At 39.5% G+C, this 16,886-nt stretch overlaps 1 protein-coding gene across 4 annotated transcripts in view; it reads right to left on the bottom strand.

The window, feature by feature from the left end:
- Positions 1–14,378, bottom strand: part of rptor (regulatory associated protein of MTOR, complex 1) — a 182,232-nt gene extending 167,854 nt beyond the window's left edge. Inside the window, exons 1-2 of one of the 4 annotated variants that reach the window (XM_040145423.1) lie at positions 13,890–14,378; positions 12,174–12,348 (exon numbers count right to left, since the gene is read on the bottom strand). In XM_040145423.1, coding sequence (XP_040001357.1) covers positions 12,174–12,341 — 168 coding nt within the window. In that variant the 5' untranslated portion in view covers positions 12,342–12,348; positions 13,890–14,378. Of the gene's footprint in view, positions 1–12,173; positions 12,349–13,248; positions 13,269–13,889 lie in introns of those variants that run through there. The other 3 variants (XM_040145425.1, XM_040145427.1, XM_040145426.1) reach the window with 3 other exon arrangements.
- Positions 14,379–16,886: the final 2,508 nt, after the last annotated feature.

Here is a 16,886-nt window from a genome sequence, read left to right as displayed (position 1 = left end):
TTACTGTCATGGCAGGTAAAATGTCAAAGGAAACTGCTGACTCTCTGGGGGAGATGGTAAACTATGATTTCATTTTTTGAAGCTCAACATGGACCAGCATAAAAAATACACAAAAGATACAGAATTTGGAATTTAAGTAAATAGCACTCAGACTTGTCAGCCAAGGTACAGTGAGGACAGGAGAATAAATTAATGGCACCACAACTGTATCACATTGGTGTTTATCATGATTATAATTAAGTGGCTTGAGTTGGCGAGATAATTAACACCCTGAACAGCCCTGATTAAATTGTTTCTGTCCAGCGTCCAACGCAGGCAATTTATAATATATTTGATATTCATTTGCATGAGAATGATACACATGAATGAAGAATAGCGTTTTTCTGTTCCAGCTCATCATCGCGGATCAACGTGGCATTTGGGCAGACAGATGTGGTCCACATTATTCTCGTTGTTTATCTGCTTGTTTATTGCACATATTACCTCACACGCAGAGTGAAAACAAAAACAGGCAGTTCATTTAACTGCCTGTTTTTAACTGAAATTACGGATTAGATAAAATGCGTTTAAATTTATTGGGCAGGAATTTAGTTTTCTGCATGTCTTATACCAAAGAATTAGTTCGTACCCTATAGCAAAATGTGAGACCTTAGAACTTGTTAATATGGTTTAGTTGTGTGTAGTTCCCATTAAGATAAACAGGATATTAATGAGAGAAGACAGACCAGAACTAGTCTATATAAACTCTGTTTCGACTGTGAGATAAGCAGGTCAATGTAGAAACTAAATCGAAAAGCTATGGCGCACGCACACACACACACACACACACACACACACACACACACAAACACACAGAGACACACACAGACACACACACACAAACACAGACACACACACACAAACTAATGCACACTAACACACACACTGAACACACACAAACACGCTTTTTTATGGAGCCTTTTATGTCAAAGTTTACAGTATGGTTTCTACACTGGTCTGCTTATTTCAGTTGAACTTGCTCACTGCAACTAATGATGGTTTGGTCTTTAAAATGTCAGAAAACAGTGGAGAATGCCAATCACATTTTCCCAAAGCCCTTCGCCACATCTGTGACGAACAATCCAAAACCCACTGATACTCAGGTAACTATCATAGAAGAGGAAGGAAACCAGGATATGTGCTCATTTGAGAAGCTAAAAGCAGAGAATATTGGCATTTTTGTCTTAAAGACTAAAATTGTCAATTTATTATCAATGTAGTTGCTAAATAATTTTCTGTTTTCGACTAAATGAGTAATCTACTTATAACTGTAGCTCTATTTGAAAGCCCAGCAACAAAGCTAATAAGTGGAACTTAAGTAAAGTTTTTTCTATTTCCAAGGTCAAGAATGAACTTTCTCACTCAGATTTAGACTTGAATTCAGGCTGTACTTTGGCTCAATTTTTTTTAAAAGCACAGTAGTGTGCAGAACATACACATCCCAGTGTTAACATTTTAACATTAGTCAACATGTTTAATATTTTTCTGCCAACTTCTGACCCCTGTGAATTTTTGACTTCCTGCAAATCCTGTCCTGCATAATTCAAAAATACCAAATAATTGATTTTTGAATCTAAACTGTGGAAACAACAACATTATAGAAAGCCTTTTACAAAGTCTGTTAGGTCATATTAATATTTTAAAAAGTCTGTAAGATGCAGCATAAATAACTTTTTGGGAATTCTAACTCATTCAAGTTTAAGTATAGTATAAACAGACTTCTAGGTAAAACTCATGCTAAACTATAGACATTAACTTGATTTCCATTCTATATTGTCCACGCTTGTATTCAAGATGCTTGAAAGCAAACTACAGAAACAAGTACTGCTGAAATTGATGAGTCAATTAACAAAAAAATGAACTGACATAACTGATAATAATGATTAATCATTGCCACTTTGTAAACTGAATACTTGAGTTTTGGACTGTTTGTTGGACAGGATAAGGAATTTGACAACATGACCTTAGGCTCTGGGAACTTGTGGTGGCCATTTCTCACTACTTTTGATAACTTCTGAAGAAATAATTGAAAAAAATAATTGATAGATCTATGGATAATGAAAATAATAATTAGTTCCAGCCCTAGAAAAACACAGAGAGACAGCAAAACTTTAATCAAAAATCCAACAAAGAAAACAAGGCAGGAGTGTTAAAGATAGTGGTAAGAAGAGAAGAGTGAAAGCTGAGCAGGGCAGAAGGAGAGCAGGGATAAGCAAGGATTCCCACTGTGAACAAAGCACCTTTCAACCCATAACAAGTAGCTCTTAATCAAATGGGCGGCCCCGGACTCTTAATTTGACTTTTAGCATTAATCTTAGAGGAAAGCCTAAACAAAATTAAATTTTAATACAGGTGTGCTCGGATCCTCGTGATTTTCCAATAATCTCATTAAGTCATCTTCTGTGTGAGGAGAAAGGAAAGGTGGAGGAGAGAAAGAGTGAAGATGTCGCTTTGCTATGATAAAAAAAAAAAGAGAATCAGAAAAACTGAGGGGAAGGAGGAACAAAAAAAGAAATTGTATGTATGGGCGTGTGTGCGTGTGTGTTTGTCTTCCTGTTTAGGCCTATGCACATAATTGTTTGCCGTCCTCCTCTCATTAATAACTGCATGAGACTCCAGGGGACTTCCCAGCCTTTTCCCTCTGCGCCCTTTTAAGACTCCCATACACCCCCCAACTCTGCTTACTGCGTCGATCAATGGCCCCTGTTTATTCCATTTGTAAGGCCTGCAATAAATGAAGGTTATTAAAATGGTGACGAGCATCGATCTCCTCTGGGCGTGCCACAGCTTGCTTGCAGCAACAGGTCAGATATTAGACACTTCAGCTAAAACTCCAGATAAGAAGAGTTGTGTATTTGGCTTAGTCTTGAAATACAAATAGTCTTTTTGGGATATCTAAAAAATTATACGTGGCGAATATTTTTTGCCAAAAAAGCCTAATGCAGGTTCATGAGCCAGCAGAAGGAGTTTTGATTAAGGGTTCAGAGTTCTTGAAATAAATGGTCCTGTTCAAGGTTTGAGCTAAAAACCAACCAACACAGCCTCCTCCTGGCTGCATGACACTGCCTCCTCAATCTTCTCTCCAAGTGTCTTTGTAATACACACAGTGAAATGTACAAATGAGGAATAGCTCCCGGAAGTCCGTCCTGTCAAATGCATTTCTGCCGCTGCATGAAAAGTGACAGGAGTAGCTGTGTGAAGAATGAAAAAAAGAGAAGCTCAAACCCTGCCTAATTTCTCTCCTCTACGCTCCTGGATAACTGCTATAAAAGTAGGCGTGATTATCAGATTGTCTCTGACAAGCACTTCCTTTTCAGCCTTTAGCTGCATGGGTATCTGCAGGTGTAAGAGAAAAGAAAAAAGAGTTCCCAAGAGACGAACCAATAGATGTGTGTGTGACTTACTGAAAATATAAATGTACAAGAATGCACTAAGGATATATTAGACAATCTGTATACTTACAATATTTGCTGTCTGTCTGCATGAGTAACCTTTATTTATCCAGAGAGGGACACCTATTTTTCCAGCAACAACCTGCTCCTTTCCCATACAGTTACACACATTAAAATACATAGAACTACTTCAGTAATCTGCAAAACTTTCGGCCAATGAGCCAAAGTTTCACTGTTCACTCTGTTAAGGATGTTTAAAATGCTCTTAAAACATCTTCCCTGTGCTTGAGGCAAATTTGCACTTAACTCATCGAATACAAAAAGATGCCTGGTGGGAAGAAATTAAGTGATGGATTAAAACTGACAAATGTAGAGGTCATGAGCCTGTTCTGGTCCCTTTAGTCATGAAAAATATAGAGCTGGATTTGAAAATCTAAAGAATGCCTCAGCTTGGAAGATGTACATATTCTATACTGAAAACTTCCAATAAAAGCATAAGATTGTGATACAGGTGGTGGGAGTGCTAGGACAAAGTCAGGCCATTTAGGCACTTCCTACAAGCCCCAAAAGCTCAGATAGATTTCTAAATGACACTGTTCACTTCCCAAAGCCTCTAAATCCATCTCTACCAGAAGACAAGGGTTTTTATTATATATTAATCTTCAATCCCAATAAAAATCATCAGCATTATTCTTCCACTGATTACAAATGATATCAAGAGGAATTGAAAATTGATGTAAACTGAGACAGAGTCTTATCTTTGCAACTAATGGGCTTGATAAAACCATTTTTTTTGTGAGGATACAAGAAATTCCTTGGAAATCCAGAGATCCCACAGGTGCATAAGAATCTATGTGAAAAGCATTTGAACATGAGATAAACTGCAGCTTGTGACAACCTCAAAGTAGTGTGTCAGTGCTGCATTTTGTATCCTTTGTGAAGTGTCTACCTACTTCAAGGACACTCCATCAGGGTGGGAGCTCTGAATGTACAGCTTTTGGTTTAAGGATGTTTCCCACATACTCACTAAAGTGAAAACGCTGCCATAATTCAACAAACGTATAAAATCACTAGCATGTAATCATTTTTAGTACCTTGCAAACATGTTTTGCTTTCATGCTTCCATGGCTGAAAGTTCATACGCTGCCTAATCAATTGTATACATTGATTGTATTCAACTAATGATGCAGAAAATAAAGCAGCCCAGACCACCTGTCTCATTTCCACATTATTACAATGAGCTTCGGTATTGATGACTTATTGATTTCATTACTCCGAAAAACACAGCGGGCAGTGCATGTGTGAAAACAAGCAGGGAAGGATATGGGTGAAATTTAAATGAGTCCTTGTGTGTGTGTGTGTCTGTGTGTTTGTGTGACCAGCTTTCCATAAAGGTGCAAGTTATAGTTGATCTGGCAACTATTGCAGCACCTCACACTGACTCCACACTGAAGTGTCAACCTGAAAATAAATTATCAAAAAATGTCATATTCAATATTTAAATGTAATTAAAATCCCAGCTCCTCCTAAAAAGACTGCCTTGAGCTATTCGTAAGTCCGAAATGGAGGTCACATAAATAACAAATGCAGGCCATCTTCACGCAGCTACAAACTGCTTTGACAATTCAACATTCTGCTGTAACAAAGTGTGTGGAAACAATGTGTTGTCACTGTGTTAATTATAACAGTGCTGTGGGTGTCAGGGAAAATGAAGGCACTAACTCTGCCACTAATGGGATATGCTAAAATATTGTGATAGAATATCAAGGAGGACATGGGGAATTATAGTTAAAGTAAACTCTTGTGCTATTGTGTTTGTTAGTGAGAAAAACTAAGTATGTTTAAAGACACGCCCCCGTTTTGAGTCTTATTCTGGGTTTGATCAAATTTGAGACATGACCGTTACATGGGACATGGAGAAACCTGGTTCCCCTATAAGTTGTCATGGTGAATGTTAAAGCTGTTTTTGGATTTTTGAAATTTATGGATAAAAATTGTGATCAGTGGAATCTGTTTCAGGTGTATGGTGTCCAGATTTTACACTGTGTGGATTTGCTTCTGTCAACTGATGAGCACTAAAGGAAGGAACGGGAGAAAATAAAATGTATCCTCTGCATTACTGGTGTCAGACTTTCACTTTCATCTCAGCATGTAGCTCACTGAGACATTCTATTCTTAATTTTTTTATTTTACTAAATACTAATTTAACTCAAGCTGAGGAAGCACCTGCCTACATTGCACACAGAGATCAGAAACCTGGATAAGGTATTTACAGGTTTTAAGGTATTTTCTCTTTGCTCTCAAAACAGCCTCAGTTCTTCGCGGCACGGATTCCACAAGATGTTGGAAACAGTCCTTTGACTTTTTACAGATTTCTTTGTGATTTCTTTGAGAGAGAAGCTTTCTCTCTTAAAAATTCGTTCTTTCACTCTTCGGTTTTCAGTGTATGTTCTTTCATAGGAGACAGCTGCTGCTTCTCACTGTTAGCAGAGACTCAGTCTACGATGTAGTTCAAGCTTTTGCATTTTAGCATGTCAACAGTCAGCGAAACTGTAATTAACATAAAAATGAAAGATACTGAGATTTCCGACTTTTGTCTTGATTGGAAAAGACTTTTATCCTGTTGGAAATGACCCTGGATCTTTCCCACACTCATTAGACCCTGTAGCAGACAACAGTGTGTGTCTTTTGTGTCATCTGACGTGAATACTATCTAAATGTTTTTTTAACAAACAGTGGGTCTGCCAGATTGTTTTTCAATCAGAATGTTGCTGGTCTGTATATATGTTTCAGCTTAAAGTTCAATTGATTGAAGCATTGATTTTTCTCGGAATTTCTTTGTGAAACAAGCTGTCGTTCTCCATAATAATCATAAGCTGGTTTCTCTGCATGTTCTTTGGTTTGAGCTGACACTGGTCTCTCATGATGACTGCTGAGAGTCTTAAGTGTGTTCATTAAACAAGAAGAATCGTTTTATTCTAGGAACTATTAGTTAGCTTGCTCCCAGATCCTAATGGAACTCTTAATTAAAGTCAGGAGCACAAGAGAGGTCAGTAACCCTACAGTATGTGTGTTAGTATTGCTACCGCTAGTCTGCTACAGGTGCCTCGTTAGAGTGATCAAGATAAAGTCCAAGTATAATAATCAAAGTAATGAGCAAATCTCATACTTGTTCTTTACGCAGATTTTCTCATTTTAGGGTGCTTACACTTTACCAAAAATGCTAAAAACATGGTGTTCAAAAACTTTTCACCCTGTACCCTGATCTCCCGTTACTGTACTCTGGTCCAATGCATTAAAAAAATCATATTTTACGTCTTGCTGCACACTGATTGTCTATTTTACATATGGCACACCGTCCCCCTTTGTCTCCACCCAACTCCTGTCCATTTATTATTGGTATGTAAAATGAATTACGATCCATCTTCTCGCAAAGTGAACAGCTCCCATACACAGAGCCTCAACAACGCCATTTCTATGTGTCACAGGACATCAGGCCAGGACAAATGGGCATCAGAAGGACACAGGACGCTGGCAGGGTTTGTACGGCGGCTACAATGTTAGACTAGGAAGAGTTGGACAAAGTTTGCACCATGTTTGTATCAAGCAACTCTGTCATCATGTAGTCTACAGCGCCACAGGGGATTGTGAAGTTTAATAATAACTGGGGACAGAAACGTCTGTATGTAGGGGAGGTCAGCTCCCATCCAGCTCTGAGACAGGTTAAAATGGCAATTGGCAGACATTTATTAAGACCATATCTAATAAGCATTATCTGACTAGATACCTAACAACATGCTCAATACAGGCCTTTTTCACTGAAGACATTTTGACATGTCACAATAGAAAAACAGACTTTGTGCTACCGAAGTAAACATAAAGAAACAGTTGCAACAAGTTTGAGGCAGTATTAGATACAGACACATAGACTGTGTTGTTTTGCAGCATCTGACTGAGCAAGCTAATTTAATGTGTTCCATGATTCTAATACTTCTACTTTTTTGTGTTTTCCAATGTGAGTAATGTATCTTTGGAGTTGCTATAAACCCTCATAATGCAGTAAAATGGCACTATAGCAGTCAAAAAGCACCATGACACTTTACAAGATCAAGCATTACAATGTTTTGAATCACACCATTCCATTTCACTAGGTCCTTTTATTTTGCTATTTCTTTCAACACCACAAGATAGGGATGATTAATGGTCACTACACACTCGTTCCAAAAACTCTCAGAATCCCTAAAGGCCCCAACCTCTCTGTCAAAATACCAAATCAATAAAGCTTTGTCCTAAAGTCTGTGGTTATAATGCATTATGCAGGTATTGACATTGCAATACTTTACTGATACACTGTAAGCTACATAGGCAATGTTACTGTTATTTTTATTCCAGCTTTTGACTGTGTTACAAACTGTGAATTTCAGCTGATGTTTGTGAGCTATCGGGCTAAGAATAAGTGATTAATGATGGTCAATGCCTCTGCTACAATCCCTTATCTCATCAGGCTGAGGTTCAAGTTCAAGTTTTAGTTTATCAACAAACGCATGTCATTTTCTATGTTCACTGTGAGTAAGAGTGTGACTGTGAATGTGAAAATAAACCAAAAACAACAAATCATGGCATTTTTTCTTTAAATTAATTAGAATCTTTTTGGTTTTTGATGGGAGGCAATCAAACTAATGTGAAATCATTACAAACTTTATCCAATTGATTCACTCCCTGTCAATCTGACTGCTTCAATTCCACCGTGCAAGTCTGACAGTCCAGTAAAGGAAATGCTAAATACTTAGACCAGGTCCAACCACACTTTCTGTTCATACCGCCTTTTACTGCAAGTAACATTAATGTCAAACATATTACTCCATGACCGTTCAATAGCTTTCTAATCAACAATTAAGCAGCATTTTATTAAGTGAAGAGGGACACACTTCATCTTGTAAGCCCCAGAACTTGGAATTTACTGAACAATACTGACAGGCATTCATACAGTACATCTGAAAACTGTTATCATGATTACACTTGGCAGGTGCAGCGACCGTACACACAATCATGCTGCACACAGAGTGAGACAAACAAACAACTGTGCACAAGCGCGCACACACACACACAACCCAATGGCTGTCACTGGCCCAACAGGGGAATAAAGACACCATTTTGACCAATGAGCCTTGTAATTGTACAGCCTCCCTCTCTTCTCCTGTCTTCATACTGAGAGAGAGAGAGTGAGAGTGAGAGTGCGTGTGCGTGTGTGTGTGCGCGCGCGCGCGTACATGTGTCTCCGAAGGCAAGACCTCTGATTTCCCACAGTGCAGAACATCATTTACGGCCCGCTCTGTGCCTCACGTTGCATGCCAGGCTTAACTCTTCGCCTACTGACTCTCTCAATATCTTAAACTGCTACAGATATTGTCCAGCAGCTTAAATCAACCAACACAATTACAAGGCAAACACTGTGTGTGAGCAACCATGCACAACAGAAAAATTTCACTTTTCCATTACTGCCATCTTAAAAGATGGATTTAACCCCAAGCCAGCGTTACCTTCAAAGCCAAATTCGTCCGGCATTAAACAGAAAAAGCTCTCTGAACCCAGAGCAGTGAAAAGACACATTCTTCCTACAAGTGTACAAATGAGGGTCTGCAGCCACAAAATACTCTGAGTGATGATTGATGAAATGAATTAAATGAGTCATTTAGCTTGACTTTCTGACAGGAATGCCCATTCCAGCCAGACCCCATCACCTCTTTTTTTAAATTAATTTAGCGCCTCACACTTAATGATGCCTTCTTATTAAACGTTTCCCTGAAGCCTGACACTTCAGCAGTCACTGCAGTGTAATTCCGCTGATGTCCTAACAGCAGTGAGGTGTTAAATTTTCATTTGGGTGAATTTCTACAATAGGCGCAGGGTTTGTGAGGGTTATGTATGACTACACAGCATTTGCCATCATTATAACAGTAGTGCTTCATAGCCATGAGGCAATGAAATAATCAGGTTTGTAGCACTGCAGTGGTTCAAACGACAGTTTTATGATCGCTGAAACATGCTGTGGCCATTCATGAGGGAAAGCTTTGAGGTTCTCCTGTCAAAGTGTAGCAAGGGTAGCCTCCAGCAGAATAAAATGAATTGGCACTATAATAAAGACGAGGCTAGCCAGTGATTTGCTGCTTCGTCCTGGCTGTTTAAAGACTAATGCCTTCTCGAAGCAAAGTGTGTAGCTTTGGTGCATTTGATTTGTCTCTTTATTGTATTGAAATTTTGAGAACTAGTATGGTAGATTGCCAATTGACCAATCGTAAGCACCACCCTTTCCTTTAATGCACCAATGACAGCTAAGGCCAAATGAACGGACGACATCGCGTCATTTTTCTGGCCATTTTTCCACTTGGTGCCCTGCTGCTTAGGTGCCTAGTGCATTAACAATACATTAACAATGCAATCCACAATGACACTATTTAGAGTGAGAGTGAGATGAGCAGATTGATATCGCTCCCATGTCTGCACTGTAAATATGAAACCACCGCCAGCAGCCAGCTAGCTTAGTTTAGCATTAAGACTGAAAACAGAGGTAAACAGCTATAACCCTGTTAAGTATCATGCTTACTGCTATAATAGCATTTTACTGTATTATGCAGGCTTTCATACCGCCTTTTTTGCAAGTAACATTAATGTCAAACATATTACTCCATGACCGTTCAATAGCTTTCTAATCAACAATTAAGCAGCATTTTTATTAAGTGAAGAGAGGACACACTTCATCTTGTAAGCCCCAGAACTTGGAATTTACTGAACAATACTGACAGGCATTCATACAGTACATCTGAAAAACTGTTATCATGATTACACTTGGCAGGCAGCAGCGACGTACACAATCATGCTGCACACAGAGTGAGACAAACAAACAACTGTGCACGCACACACACACACACACAACCCAATGGCTGTCACTGGCCCGAATAAAGACACCATTTTGACCAATGAACAATGTAATTGTACAGCCTTCTCTCTCTTCTCTGTCTTCATACTGAGAGAGAGAGAGTGAGAGTGTGCGTGTGCGCGTGTGTGTGCTCAAAGGCTGCTCATGAGAAGCAAGACCTCTGATTTCCCGCTCTGCAGAACATCATTTACGGCCGCTCTTAACTCTTACGTTGCACAGGCTCTCTTAACTCTACTGCTACAGATCTCTCCAACTCTTAAATCAACAGCAATTACACCAGGCAAACACTGTGTGTGAGCAACCATGCACAACAGAAAAATTTCACTTTTCCTGCCATCTTAAAAGATGGATTTAACCTGGATTACCCCAAAGCGTTACCTTCAAAAGCATTAAGCCGGCATTAAACAGAAAAAGCTCTCTGAACCCAGAGCAGTGAAAAGACACATTCTTCCTACAAGTGTACAAATGAGGGTCTGCAGCCACAAAATACTCTGAGTGATGAAAAATTAAATGTTACGCAGTCAATTTAGCTTGACTTTCTGACAGGAATGCCCATTCCAGCCAGACCCCATCACCTCTTTTAAATCAATAGCCGCCTCACACTTAATGATGCCTTCTTATTAAACGTTTCCCTGAAGCCTGACACTTCAGCAGTCACTGCAGTGTAATTCCGCTGATGTCCTAACAGCAGTGAGGTGTTAAATTTTCATTTGGGTGAATTTCTACAATAGGCGCAGGGTTTGTGAGGGTTATGTATGACTACACAGCATTTGCCATCATTATAACAGTAGTGCCATCATTAGGCAATGAAATAATCAGGTAGTAGCACTGCAGTGGTTCAAACAGTTTATGATGCTGAAACATGCCTGTTCATGAGGAAAGCTGAGTTCTCTGTCATGTAGCAGGGAAAGCTTTGAGGTTCTCCTGTCAAAGTGAATTGAATAGCCTCCAGCAGAATAAAATGAATTGGCACTATAATAAAGGCTGAGGCTTTAAATAATGCTTTTGCTTTAGTGTGGCAAAGTGTGTAGCTTTGGTGCATTTGATTTGTCTCTTTATTGTATTGAAATTTTGAGAACTAGTATGGTAGATTGCCAATTGACCAATCGTAAGCACCACCCTTTCCTTTAATGCACCAATGACAGCTAAGCACTGCACCAATGACGCCGTCATTTTCCACTCTGAGTGCCTACATTGCTAACTAATCACAATGCCACAATTTGGAGTGACACTATGTCTACAGTAAATATGAAACCATATCCCTTACATTGCACTGTAAATATGACAAAACAGCAGCCAGCTAGCTTAGTTCATGCACTGCTATAAGACTGAAAGCATTATGCAGGCTTATAGCAGCTCTAAAGATGCATTAGATAGATAGAATATCACTGGACGGATCCTTTAAAACTCACAGAAACTATCCACATACAGTTTATGTGATATCTGCCATTTTAAAAATATATAACTAAACTTTCTCCCTTTTATTCATTTGTAATATGCAAAAATAGTCTTGTCATCGATTATGATCAGCTGTCCTTGATTTTCTGTTTTATCAGTTCCACCCATTACAAAGAACATGGTTCCACCCAGAGCTATTCTACTGTGAAAGTGCACCTACTGTATCATTTATCAAACACGTTCATATCTAAGTGTGAATCTGAATGAGTTTACACACTAGATCCTCTGCTACAGAGTGACAGAGGGATGAGCCCCTACGACCTCAAACAACAGCTGGACACAGAGAGACATCCTCAACATCCTTAACCACCTGAATTACTCCTGACATGGATGAGCAGAAAACTTACCCTGTCCTTCATCCTCCAGCTCTGCGCTAAAGCCTTGGAGCCCTCAATCTTCTCTGAGTGCCGTTTCTTCATGAAGGCCAGGGGAAGCTTCCAATCATTCATGTCGGCCTCCTCTTCTTCAGCAAGGCCCACGGCCGGTGAGTGAAGCAAGTCTGAGTCCATTTTCATCAGGGCCCTGCAGGGGAGGAATTATGTTAGTAACAAAGACTGGATGGATTTCTGTGACTTTTTGCTGTGCAGTCCACATGTGAAACTAAAACTATACAACATGTTCATACTAGCTTGTTCTCTAATTTCACCAACCACAATGAAAATGGCTATTGGGGTAGTAGTAGTCAATTAAGTTACTTCTTAACTGCTGCATGTTTAAGGTAAATCTTAACATGAAAGATTTCAGCTGTGTTGATTCTATCATTTAAACCTCACTTGGAGAAGACAAGTTTAAGTAATTTTCTTTTCATCGGACTGAGTTCAAACCATCAGGATAGAGGAAGAAATAGCACAATATTGTCAAACTGTCTGTACACGCACACTATCATACAGTTATGTAAAAGGGGTGGTGGGCCAAAAATGATAAATTAGACAGTTAATTCCTTTTTCATACCAACTAATAGCTCTGTAACAAAATCAAAAAATTTTAACTACTGACAGTATACTGTCAGACTGCTGTGGTAATCTTGTTTACTCATTCTTTTGATCACACTGTTCCTGACTAATATCAAAGTTGTGTTAATTTTAGACTAGTTTATGTAGACAAAGTTCTTGTATGGCTGCTTGTGTTGCAACAATGTAAGATATCGAAAAAGTAGGTGTGGTTTCCTATTGGCACTAGTGTCAAAAAAATGTCAGATAATATAAACCCTCTACAACACATGACCTAACTTCCATCAAAACGGCTTTCCACGCAGCTGGGATGTTTCAAGCACGCGATTCTTTCAGCACTGCTGCCGTGGGAACCCTTCTTATTGCTGTTTTTACTCATCTCCAGCCAGTGAGGCATTCACTTCAACTGGCTGTCGAAAAATGACTTAATAAGTGTTTTGACCCAATACTGAAATGTGACAATCTGAAAAACCTCAATGGCTGCAGAGTTTTCCACTTTATGACCTTCAGCCGAAAAAAAAAAAAAAAAACTTCCCTTAGTCATGGGATGGTGGTTAAGAGTCATGTTCAATGCTCTGTGTGGGAGCTCCTGCTTGAATGAAAACCACAACAACTGCTGAAACCAAACACACTCACACCTGTATCCACTCAACTTTACTGTTAGCTGACTAGCTGCCTGACTTTCCTCAGTGTGGCATCCAGGTTGTTTTTCACACTCGGACAGAGAGCAACACCTGGAATGATGTCATGAAGGGGCTCCAGCCGGCCGCGTGAATACAGCGTGAACCACAGGTGAGGAGCTACGCGTTGTGTGCAACCTGTAGCCACCGTAACACGGCCTGTCTCTGTCAATCCCGACCTCACAGCGAGCACCTGACACGACAGTTAACAAATAAACCGGCCAGCTAGCTAACTGCTAGCCAAGCTAGCGCGGCTAATTTGACAGCTCTCCCTAAAGCAAGGTGTCAGAGTCCATGAGAATATTATTTGTATTTTAAACCTTTTCTCCATTCATGTTGCGAAACAACGCTAACAGACAGATAAGTGTGAAAGAGCAGATGTGCAGAAATGGCGCTGGTGGTGGCAGCGAAGCGTGCAGATGCAGATGCAGACCTCGGTGCTGTGGGATTATCTACCCGGGTTGGGGAACCTCTCTGCCTCCGGACGATGACAGACACGGTCGCACAAAGAATCCTGGTCAGAAAATTGTAGGGCAGCGTCCACAGCCTGTACAGTATGTCAAACCCGTCAAATCCGAGTTGGACGGGTGCGTGTTTGCAGGGGAATCTGCGGCTCCTCTCCCCACGGCTCTTCGCTATGGGAAGGGGCTGGAGACGAGGCCCATCTTCACACGGACAGTCTGCCACAGCCACACGAAGCACTGGCCGCACTTATCGATGACTGGTGTAGTAAGGTCTTCTTCTACAAACCAGCGACCCCAGGAGCGGATCTGGTGAGAGAGTTTTCGCCGAAATCACACACAATCCCGAGAATTTCTCCGGAGAGGCACTTCTTCAGCACTTCTGCAAGGGCGCAGCCATCTTGGGTTGGACCCAGAATGCACTGTTGGGGCGGCGAGGCTGTAGTGAAACGTCAGCGCCGTAGTCCCTGTCACACACCAAAATGTAAACACACACAACCACACACACTGACTCCGCGGAAAACTAAAGAAAAATATTTAAAAACTAATGCTGTTATGTCACTCTTGGCTAATATGGCGCTACCTTTTCCTAAACATGTTCCAGAGTAACTCACTCATCTCTATAGCAGTTGTAATTTTAATGCAATGTTTTTGGTTAGAGCTTTGAGAATGTAAGAACTCCCAAATTCATTTCATTGTGAATGAAATGTCATAAATGTTCAATAAATGTTCCAATCACCATGCAGCAAATTTGACTTACATATTTATGTTGTCAATAATACTTCACTAAATCACGTAATTAATTTAAACCTAGAATAAGAATAGTTTAATTCCGGTTCATTAGTCGAACTCAGGCAAGGCTTTCCACAATAAGCCCTGTTTTTCTACACTCCTCTGAACAGCATCAAGCTAATATTACCATCTGAAGTTATACGTACTGTTTTTGTGACTTTCAGTGTGGTTTCTCTTGTACTATTGACATATTGTATTTCACAGAAGGGCTCAACACAATAACAATGGACACCACTTATACTAATTCTATTTATTGCATAATATTGCAAGGTATTTCTATTATTTTTTCTGAAACACAATGTAATGTCACAAACTTCACTGAATTATTTAATGTCCGAGCAGTTGGAATTTCCCCATTGGCTGTTGTTCTTTCACAGTGAATTGGCACAAACAGTTTCTATTGTGTCATCATATTTAACATATGTGTGTGGTGATTTGGTTTAATGATCTGTGTTTCAGTCACTATTTCATACTTGTTCCGTTGTCTGCAGCCATATACTAGGTTTTGACCTAGTCTTTTTAATTTTAAGAAGAGCATTATAGAACAAAACACATTTTTCCTCATTGCTCTCATAATCAGAAAGGCCAAGCCTCAAATAATAAATTTACATCTGTCATATCTAAGAAGTCTATCATTATGACTAGAATTAATACAAGGTAGCTGAGGAATGTATTCATTTGAGAATAGCAGTTCAATATTTATTTGCTGGTTTAGCCTGTTTTTTAACTGTCATTTGTGTTGAAATGATTTGCAAAGTATTCATTTTGCTCAGAGGAGCTCAATTCTGAATCTTTAGCTCAAATCTGGTATTGCAGGTGGAAGTGGAGGTGCAATAAATATATAAATTCAAAGTGTAATCAGGGCTAAAATCAAAATCAATTCAACTCAATTCTCTTTATTTATTCAACATATGTACAACATATGCTGACCTAACTGCTGTAGTGCCACACAATGAAGCTAAAACTTTTTTGTTTCAGAAAATGAAAAAACATGAAACAGAGGGTTAATTGTTTGTCAATGAACTTTAGTTTTTTTCCTTTTTTTCCGCTCGTTTCATGTAAAATGATTCTGAAAAGAGGTCCAGACTGTGCACGTGAAACAATGTCTTAATTACAGTCTCTCTCCTTAAAGGGAACTTTCAATGAAAAGAAGTCAACTGCATCTATCACGTTTTTTTTCAATGAAATATGACCAGAAGAACAGTTTCATATCAAGGAAACATTGTACAAAATGATATGAAAGATTGCTCTAATCTTACACTGTATAGAATTTATTCCTCATTTGTCATTTCATTATTTCCACTAATTATGGGATAGCAGTATCATTAGTGCCAAGCGTATGGACCTTGACTAATTTACTAGCCGAGTGAAGACGTGCACAATGTCTCCTCTCTGTGTGTTGTATCTGAGCCAGTTAATCTGACAGCTGCATCCATCAACAAATAGCAGGGGAGCAGCTGTTCTAGAATCCCTCACTGTATGTAGGAGGGTTTTAAAAGTAGCCTGTGCTGTGTTTAAGTCATAGATGTGCCCTCAGAATGGTGACTCAGTGGCTACAAAGATGAGAGGTTGTAACTAACAGGGTAAATGTGGGCTCTAGTTTTAGGAATTTTTTACAATTTTGTAATCTTAAAGCAACATTATCGATAGTGAAATAACTTGTAATAGGGAGAATGGTGCCACTTTCATTCCCACTCCGCGCCCCTAACCCCTGTTCTCGTACTATGTCACTTGGGTTGTGCGGATACAATCTCCCACGAAAAGCACGTAACGCTTCGCGACTGTGTATAAAAATGCCACACACCACTAGTGTTCGCGGATGCCGAAAGTCCTCTCACCTCCGTCCAATCTCAGGCCGGCATCCAAATGAATAAATTCATCTCACGCCAAGAAGTTTGCTGAGTCTCTGTCAATCTCACTGCAAAGTGAGGAAGAGCCGGGACGAGCTGGGACTTTTCAGACAGACATGATCTGAAGTTGCGCGTTGTTACTTTCGACCACGTCCGTCGGGACGCAAATAACACACAGGTAGGTCAAAAGTAACGCAACGGTATAAACTTTAATTGTTTATTGTTTACTTTTATTGTTTTTTATTAAAAATGTCCGGCGATGTCCTTTTTAATTTGTAATTACAAACATATTATGTCATTTGCCTAAGTAGAACATAGTGCCTAACA

Source organism: Xiphias gladius, chromosome 15, assembly GCF_016859285.1.
Source record: "Xiphias gladius isolate SHS-SW01 ecotype Sanya breed wild chromosome 15, ASM1685928v1, whole genome shotgun sequence".
In the NCBI taxonomy this organism is placed as follows: domain Eukaryota; kingdom Metazoa; phylum Chordata; class Actinopteri; order Istiophoriformes; family Xiphiidae; genus Xiphias; species Xiphias gladius.
This window is presented reverse-complemented; position numbering and strand designations above follow the sequence as displayed.